The 10,319-nt window shown below is 29.4% G+C and overlaps 1 protein-coding gene across 1 annotated transcript; it reads left to right on the forward strand.

Moving 5' to 3' along the window:
• Nucleotides 1-1,935: 1,935 nt before the first annotated feature.
• Nucleotides 1,936-4,129, forward strand: LOC115033909. The gene is made up of 2 exons (XM_029488743.1): nucleotides 1,936-3,301; nucleotides 3,378-4,129. The coding sequence occupies exons 1-2, from the start codon at nucleotides 3,162-3,164 to the stop codon at nucleotides 3,862-3,864; spliced, it is 627 nt and encodes a 208-aa protein (XP_029344603.1). The 5' UTR covers nucleotides 1,936-3,161; the 3' UTR covers nucleotides 3,865-4,129.
• Nucleotides 4,130-10,319: the final 6,190 nt, after the last annotated feature.

Here is a 10,319-nt window from a genome sequence, read left to right on the forward strand (position 1 = left end):
TTTATATGGTAGTTGGCAGATAATAAGATTACTCAAATCCTAATTTTTTTTTAAGTTTATTTGATATTTTAAGAATATAATTTACTATGAAATGTGAATTGTAATTAAAATATTTTAAATTTAAGTTATTTCTAGTCACTAGGTGTATGGACATATGGTACCTACACTCCTACATTATGGTAGCAAGAATAAATATTAATTTGGTGAATTAGTTCTAAAATATTACTTGTATTATGTGTTTTTTAATTATTTTCTGACTTTTACCCATTTTTCCGATTAATCCATTTTAAAATAATTCATATTTCATAATTAACAATGTGGTTATAACTTATGTTAAATTTCCTATAATTTAAGGTACTGCAAGGTTCTATACGGTATAATACTGGTATAATACCTGTATAATACGGTATTATACAAAACAAAAATAAAATACCGTATTTTAACATCTCTAGGTACAAGTGATATGGCTGTTACATGTATGTTTCTCTCATGAATTCTTAAAATATATGAATTGTTTATTAACAATAGTTAAGGTTTTATTAGCACACCAACATGTCGATGCATGACTAGTCCTGATGAATGTTGTTTTTCTCAGATGTATTACATAAAAATTGATCAAGACGTTGTCTGAATGTCTGATACATAATGTATCCGTTGATTCGGATGTATAAATGAGATATTCAAATTAATATACCGTTGGATGAGGCATCATGTAAGTTTTTATATATTATTACCTAGATCATGTTGAAATACCGAGAATTGTATATCACTCAGAGAATTATAAAATTTTATAATCCATTTAATGGATAAGTAAGAACCTTGTAAATATTTATTGTAAACCTTAATATTATTTTAATAAATGAAAATACTTTTTATATAAGTATCATATCTTTTTTTTTTCCTTCAAATATTAGAATAATCTAAGTCTCACATTGCGTAGGTACTGGTGCGAAGTGTTTGGCGAATGTTGATTGAGACGGTGGTGGTGATACGTTATGTAACCTTAATACGAATAAATAAAAAAACTTTGTAACGTGGTCGGGGGAACGACCAGTTAAATATAAGATATCCAGAGAGAATCGTAGGATCCTATAGATATAAAACCATAGCCAGGGTCAGATATGTAGATATCAGATTCTTAAATATATTTAAATTAGTAAGATTCAATTTCAGTTATAATTATGATTTATTGTCTACTAAACACTGAGAAATAATAATAATACTCGTAAATATATAAGCTATGTTCTATTATGCTATGTGACTGTACCATAGTCATACGGAGTCCGGTAGTCGTAGTACATATGTATTGAGATCTGAGGTGTATAGTGAACTACTTTACTAATTCACGGTGTGTGTTGGTCATAGGTCTTACAATTATGTACCTATGTGTTTTGATATTAAAGTATCGGTCGGCAGTTAATCGTACATAAGGCAGAGTTCGTATTATATACGTAGGTGTCATGTAGCATAATATTCATATTTATAATTGTTACAACTTGCTTTTAAATATCATAGTTGTTTTTATTTTACACAAAAATTATAATATTAAAATGAAAAGAAAGTATAAACATATCTGTGTTTAATTCAAATATATATTAGATTAAATGTTGTAATATTTCAAACATTAAATGTTGTATATAAGCGGTGAAGTTGAAATATGATGGTATATTTATTACATTTAGTGATCAAACTATACTCAAAGACGATATCTAAGACCCTCAGAGTCGACATCCTCTATTATCCTTAGACAGTATACCTACTAGTTACATAAATTTATAATATTGTGTATGTTTTCGGGTGATCCTTTGAGCTGGATAAAATAGATAGATCTATATAATTTAATCGATACATTTTCCTAAATGTGTGCTAAGTTGCTAACTATGGTCTCATCTGAAGGAATTTAAGTATCGAAATGATTATTAGGAATTACAATTTTGTAGTAGTAATTGATGAGTGATGACGGAGGTGAAAATACTTTTTAGGGTAGATGAATTGGGATGTTTAAATGCATCTACGTAATTGCGACTATGTATTTTGTAAGTATGACTTTTGAGTGTGTGTGTGTGTGAGAGAGTGTGTCTATATTTAATGTATATGCTTTAACGAGGTGTCTTTTATTGATATGTGCCCAAGCTGTATAATATGTTTGGTTATATGTATGAATATATGAATATAAACTAAATATATATGAATACTGTATACACCTTTAAGTATGGATATTTTAATAATACTTTAATTTTATAATATGTTTAGGTGTTTGTGATACCTAATTAATGTCGATGTATATAATATGTAACTATATAAGTATCTAAATAATGTATGAACCTATGGGTATATGAGTGCATGTGTGTTGCTAGAGAAATGTGTGAATGAGACTCATCGACATATGTAAACGATTAAACGATTGACCATATATATATATATATAGGTAATTATAAATATTTCTGTATGTTGTCGGGGAGAGGAATGAGTGAATGCAAACGTATGTATCTATATTTCAACGTGTATATTTTGAGGATAAAATTTTTTACAAGTTTATGTTTGTGTGTGTGTGTGCTTGAGATTTATTCTCATGTTCATGTATATATAACGTATGCTTAGCGAGATGTTATCTATTCGAATTATTTGATTGTATATAATATTTAAACTGTATAATAATATGTTAAATAATATGTAGGTACGTTGTGTGTATGTTATGTATTGTGTATGTGCAAGTGTGCGCGTACTGTGTTTTAGATTAGACATTAAAAGATTATGTTAACATCACTGTGATGACTGATGACGTAGATATAATAACGCGACGGTGCAGGGCTCGCGTGCGTTCGGGCCAGCCCTTGGTAGGGTATAGTAGTGGTGGGAGAACTTATACCACAGAATAGATGAAATTTCATCTATTCTGTGCTTATACCTCGCGTACGTATGCGAGCGATTGTCGTAAAAATCAGTTGAATGAGATAACATTTATCAATTAAGTATATGGGAATAGGTGGCCCAGTGGTACAGTGCTCGGTTGGCAAGCGGTTATTTTCCACGCGCGGCGGCAATGTTGGCTGGTGGCAGATAATAGGTAGGTAGAGCCACAGAATAGATGAAATTAATTTCATCTATTCTGTGGTAGAGCGGTGTGGCGGGGAATGTGTTACATGCACGTTATGTGATAGATGATGATAATTCGTTATCATTTGATAAAATTTGTATCTTTCAACGGTTTGGTTTTATACGGGAAAAAAATGTTCAATAAACCATACATTATTCCTATAGAAAAGATAGACCTCCAAGACGATAAATGCAACATAATCAGGTATGTAGTATTGTTTTAGTTATAATATTCAGCAATGAAGTGTGTTTTCTGTTACTTTTTTAACTTAATTTCGCAGGTTGGTAGATACCCAGAAAAAATACCTCCCGGGGACAGTGTGCTCGAGGTTCGCCGCTTTCGTCACCTCACCGACTGTCCGAAGGCTGACCGGAGACCCGCGAGCAAGACGTCTTCTGCAGCATCGTCTCCAACTGGACAATCCTGGCTTGGAGTTTGGCATTTTTCGCGGAGTTGGCGTTCAGTTGGGCCTGCAACCGCTTGTTGTCCTCGTGCAGCTCTTTGCCGCTGCACGTGACCGGTGCCGGCTTGCGCTCCAACGCCACGACCGACATCTCTTCCACGGCCATCCGCAACCGATCCACGTGGGACCACGCGACCCCCAGCTCGGCCGTCAGTCTCTTGGTCATCGTCCGCAACTCCGCCTTGTTCGGTCGGCTTCGGCGAGCACCGTCAAGTTGGTTGCACCTCCTCGGCCCGATCCCTGTACGTCAACAGCTGGTCCAACAGTTTGTTGCTACACACCTGTAAACACGGGGACGTTGTAGTTTCGTTGGAATATTAATTAATCAAAATACAAGCGAGTATAAGTAGCTTTCGCGTTGTAAATTATTTTTCGTTGTATATGTAATAGGTATACCTAATAATTTCCATTTGTCGAAAAATGTTTGTTCAAATAAAATAATTTTTTAATTTTTTAACTAACTCGTAATCCGTAATCCGTATTCATAATAATAGGCATTATATACTATCTATATGTTTAAGGGCGGTAAATTCTAATCGACAACTCTATGTAAATAATACGAATACCATAATACCTATATACCAGCTGGTGATGTTATGTAAAACTACTATAATGCTTTTAAAATATCTATTTTACATGCCTAGTTATAAAAGTCGTTACAAAACAATGTTTTTCTAAAAAAAATATATTTTTAGATAAATGTAATTCATTGTATGACAAAATATTACATATTTTATAATTTAATATTCTGAAGCAGAATAGTGTTAATAGACAATTATAGTTTATTAGTTATACTTATAAGTATTTAAATTTTAAAGTATATAGATGAGCTAGATTATTGTTATGGAAGACTATTGTGACAATACAGTAGGTTACCGCCTTATGAAATGTATAGTATCCAGTAGGTATATCCATATGGGTTAGTATGTATACATGAAGGTACATACCAAACAATGTTGATAAACATTAAACCCATATTAACTATAATGTAGTTAGTAGCTGATAAATTCTTGGAAAACATTTAAAAAAAGAATGCAACGTTGATATCTTAAAGATGAGGGAGTGAGCCAATGAGGGATAGGACAAATAATATAGGTAACCAGGTAGGTATATTTACATTTAAGGACATTTTAGAATTTAGACTAATTTCAGATTATTATTTTCATTTGCGTATTCGCCTTCGTTCTGAACAGTCAAATTGTTAATATTTTGTATGTTCTAATGTAAACGTGTGTGTTGTGACTTGTGTACCTACGGAATTTAAATTGTTGAATATTTTTATCAGAAACTTCATCGTTAATCTACGACTCAGTAAAGGGTAAGTACCAAAATTTAAATATTTAAATTATGATAATATAATATAACTACATACAATTATTAACGAATATTAAATTGTTAAATTAACATTTTTTCAATCTTTGAATTCAACGAATACCCTATAATATATTATTTCATACATTATACTTATTAAATAATGAAAATAAATTACTAATTATAAGTCATTACTTATGGTAAAATATATTGATTTGCCTGATAAATAACCTAGGAAATGTAGACCCTGAAAACAAGAACCCCGTTAAAAATTACCCTACCCATAATAAAAATGACTTTCATAGTGTACTTAGGTACCTAATAATTAGAGCGTGGATATTTATAATTTATGCACTAGAAAATTGTGTTAAAGTGGCTTGCACAATGAACTATAGTTTATTTATTTATTAATATAACAATATTGTACACCATAATAATATTACATCAAAATTAATAATTAACACCTTCCCAATAATCAGATATTCAGATAGATAGGTATGTATGTATAGTAATATTTATTATTAATGTCAATTCACTTATAGATAAAATATGTTTCGACCACGGGAAATGTGCTTGACAGCTGCAGTTGAGGCTGATGAACCCCAACAACAGAAAAACACGCATGTAAATTTAAAATGGGTCATGGATTACTTTGAGTATAAAGTTTATCCAGCTAGTATTCCTGATAAAGGTAGCCGAGCAAACTTCAGGAGATGTTGTCGACCATTCATATTAAAAGATGGAGTTCTGTACTACCAAAAGACTATGGCCAAAGTGATAATTACGCCAGAAGAACGAACACAAATCATTAAATTGGTTCATGATGGTGCTGATAGTTCTTTGGAAGCATCGGCTTTGTCTTCACATCATGGTCGCGACGCCACACAAAATCTTTTGAAAAAGCGATACTTTTGGCCCTCAATGTTGAACGATGTGAGAGAATACATCAAGCAGTGTGATGCCTGCCAAAAAGCAAATCCTGCGACATTGAAAGTTATTCCTGACCTACAATCGGTTTCAGTACCTAAGCAAGTGTTCAAACAAATTGGTGTTGATATTATGACACTTCCGGTAGTCGATGACATGAAATATGTTGTAGTAGCAATCGATTATTTTTCAAAATGGTCTGAAGCAAGAGCACTTCCTGATAAAAGTTCAGATTCAGTTGCCCGCTTCCTGTATGATGACATAATCTGCAGACATGGCTGTCCTTTAATTCACATTACTGATCAAGGAGGAGAATTTCTGAACAAACTCATATCAGAATTGTTTTCTTAACTGGTACCAAGCAGAGAGTGACTTCAGCGTATCATCCTCAGGCGAATGGTTTAGTCGAACACCAGAACAGAACAATAAAAAACTGCTTCCTCAAAGTTCTGCAAGATAATAGTAATAAGTGGCCTTATATTTTGCAAGGTGTACTATTTGCACCTCGTACAACTCAACATACTTCGACAAATTTTTCTCCTTTCCAAGTTTTATATCAAAGAGAACCCATATTGCTTGTTGATATATGTAATTTAAAATTGATCGATGAAGACACGATAATATCTGAGGATCTTGGTATTATATCCGATGATGACGTATTCGATAAAGTTGCTTTCAATAAAACATTTGAAAAAATGTTAAATATGAGAAGTATAATGGAAGATGAAGTCTACACAAACATTGAAAAAGCTCAAGTCCGGCAACGAGTTTCATATAACAAACGTCATAAAACTGATAATGCGTTTAATGTGAATGACAAGGTTTTACTTTGAAACCTCAAGAGAGATGACCGCAAAGGAGGTTGGAGTGCACTTCCTTGGAAACCAAAAATTGGTTATTACATTATTGATTCGATAAATTCAAATAAGACCTGCGTCTTAATGTATAAAGGCAAAGTTATGAAGCAAGGCATCACTTGTCAAATTTAAAACATTATTTTGATAAAAATATACAACTTGCCGATGATATTGAAGACGATGTTGTAGAAATTCCTGGAAATGCATATCAAAATGTTGTTTTGAGATATTTTAATCCGGTTTCGTACGTGTGGCAAAAGATGCAATGTAGATACTTCAATTTGACAGTTGAGCATTTTCATAAGCTATCTTCAGTGCCTAAGTTTTTGAATAAGCCGTCAATAATAATACATATAATTGGCGACGGTAATTGCTTCTATAGAGTCTTAATCGTGGTGGATTACAGGTGATAAAGATTCTCATACAATAATTAGGAAAGATCTGAAAAAGGTACCTATTTATAATTATTTATTATACAATTTCATTGGCACCATAATTTGTATTTTTGAATTGTTTTTTTTTTGATAGTTTGTAGCAAATGATGATCAGGTTATTAAATTTATTGGTGGTCAAACTCAGATGGAAGACTATTTAATAACCAACAATTGTAAACACAATTTAATATTTTTGGATGATTATTCATTATATATTTAGGTATATTGCTATAATATTAGCTAATATGTGTCACCTGTGTTATATTTAAATAATTATAATTATATTTCAATAAGTACTATGTTTCAGTAAACAATAATTTTACTATAACCTATATAATTTTTTTATGTTATTATTAACATACACATTACTTTGCACTCCCCCCCCCCCCATTTATCTATTTTATCCAATTTTTAATCCACCCTCAGTTATGTTTCCAAAGAGAATAAAGTGAAACTAGGATATTTTACTATCTGCAGAAAAAAATACTACAAGATACTGGAAATTTATATACCCGATGTAACAGGAAGAACTGACCAAAAAAAAAAAAAAATGATGCTATATTCAACAAATTTTTTTAACATTATATGATCAGAAAATAATTTAAAAAATATACTCGTGTCAGCAAATTCCCAAAAAAAATATTTTGAAAAAAGTTATTATGTTCCAAATTAATTTAATCAAAAAAATATTGATATTTTAAAAAATTCTAAAAAATAAACTACTTGACTTAGACAAATGTTTTTACCATAAAATTTTTACTTATAATCAGATTCACAAATTGGCTATTTTTAATTTATCCGAAAAAATTTTAATCAAATTTTAATTTTTTATTTTCAGCATTAAAAAATAAAAATAATTTTTTTTTAATTATCCGTGTAGCACAAGTGGGGTTTAAATATAGCTTAAAATCAAATTTTGTATGTGGTCTAGGGAAATGTGCAAGAATGGACAACTGATTAGGACTTGCAAATTTTAGGTCTGATTTGATCTGGTCCAAATTTGTGCTAAATATTGGTATAGGAATGAATTCCAACATGAATATAATATTATGAATCATAATACATGCTAATTGCATAAAAAAATGTTTGAGTATGTGTGTGGTAGTTGGGGGGAGGGCAGAGAGATAATATATGCTATTATTTTATTTACTTGTATTACAACTGGTTTTATATTTCATTCAACTACCTACATCCTACAAAACATTTTATACCAAATTAAAATATATTGTATTATGATATTATTAATTATTCAAAAGAATAAAATTAATTATTTGATAAAAGTATTATAAATAATTACCTATATTTCAGAGATTTGGGCTACTGAAGTTGAGTTATTAGCTGCAGCTCTTTTGATGAACACAACTATAGTGGTATATACTTTTTCAAACAAACAGGACTGGCAAGTGTTCCATAAATCTGGTAGAATTCCAGACACATTTAATATGCATGAGAAATGTATATATTTAGTCAACTCGAATAGTAACCATTTTGATGTTGTTACTTCTGTAGAAGATAACAAATAAAAACTATAATATATCATTAATAGGTAATTAATAGCAACAAAATATTAATAATTAATAGTTATAAAATATTATTTAATATGTATCATCTCATTTATTATAATTTTATACTTGAAAAATGACAAGTACTAAGCAGTCTATATTGTTAATTTTTATATTCGTTATTTTAACAAATTAGATTAGATTATTTTACACATTAAAATATTCAACTAGTTAAGTTACAAAGTTAATATGAATTAAAACTAACTAGTTAATTTAGAAAGTTACCAAAAAAGGAACTTTCTAACTTACCTTTAACTTACCAACTATAGTTAGTGCCTAGCTTTGATAAAATGTTATATTAATAGTTAAAATTAATAATTATAAAACAGCTTTTACTATTAGTACCTACTACATATTTTAATATTTGCAGATAATCTTTTTCTAATTTTTTACATCATGGTTATATGTGGGTTAATATTATGTGTTTTTTGTTTGCACTTTAGACAATTTACTTTTTCCATTTATTAAAAATTAATTTTATACCTACCAAATAATTTAGCCTACATTATCTAAATATGTATGGGATGATACAAAAATCAAAAACTGGGTTCAGAATAGATAATTTAATCTAATGCATTTTCTCAAATATTTGAGCATAATGTGAGTACCAAAAAATAAAATACCTAACTCGGGATACTATGTACAAAAAAAAGTAATCATATTTGCGTGTGTGCTTTCATTATTTATAATTATTACCTATTATTACATATACCTAAATTAATTAAAATATTCTTCATTCTTCGAAAAGAAAACAATAATTTCAATTATAATGGCAAAAACAACATTTCCACCTCCAAATAAGGTAAGAATAAAGTTTTATAATTTTTCACTTAAATAAACATAGTTTTAATTATATTATAAATTATGATAACAATATACTTATTGTTGCTAACAGACCAACAACAGCTAACAATGATTACCTACTCAGGTAGGTACCTTATACGTTTGTGTATAATTTTGTTTTGATTGAAGTTTTGTAAAAATACTCTTAAAATTGTATTCAAAAACAGATAAAAATTCATCCCTTCAAAACGTTTTAAAAACTTATTTCAAACACTTCAAGTAAAAATACAAATATTTGTCATGTAGATATATAGGTACCTGTTTAAATACTATTTTAATTGCATTAATATATTAATACAGGTAGATAACTATATTCAAAATTATTTTTATAGTTACTAATTTAAAACTGTAATGTCACATATTATAAGGACATATAAGTAGATATCATTTGAATTAATATTTATACTTTAATTATTTATGCAGTAAAATAAAAATAAATATAAATTAGTATTTTTTTAATTTAAAATAGGTATACTTAAACAATTTTAAAAATTACAAAATATAAGTAAATACAATTACATGATTCTCAAAATCCAATCTGAAATGTATTAAATACCACAAAACAATAGCTGAAGAAAGTATTTTAGTATTTAAAAAAATGTGCTTAATTAAAAAATTAATTTAAAAGTATTTGAATACATTTACTCACTACTTTACTAGACCAGATTTAACCTTAATAGGTTCTTGATTTTGTAGATTTGTATATTTATTATAGTTTATACACTGAAAGTATAACACATTGTAATAAAATGTGGGGTGTACTTAAACATAAGTGCAAGAAGTATTCAATGTTTTATTTTACTCAATGGATACCTCAATACCAAT

This window comes from Acyrthosiphon pisum, chromosome A1 (assembly GCF_005508785.2).
Source record: "Acyrthosiphon pisum isolate AL4f chromosome A1, pea_aphid_22Mar2018_4r6ur, whole genome shotgun sequence".
Classification (NCBI taxonomy): Eukaryota; Metazoa; Arthropoda; class Insecta; order Hemiptera; family Aphididae; genus Acyrthosiphon; species Acyrthosiphon pisum.

Excerpts from the sequence above, each read along its gene's own strand:
- LOC115033909 (XM_029488743.1), top strand. The coding sequence starts at position 3,162 with ATGATGATAATTCGTTATCATTTGATAAAATTTGTATCTTTCAACGGT. Across the intron at positions 3,302-3,377 it reads GATAAATGCAACATAATCAG|GTTGGTAGATACCCAGAAAA; the intron begins GTATGTAGTATT and ends TTAATTTCGCAG.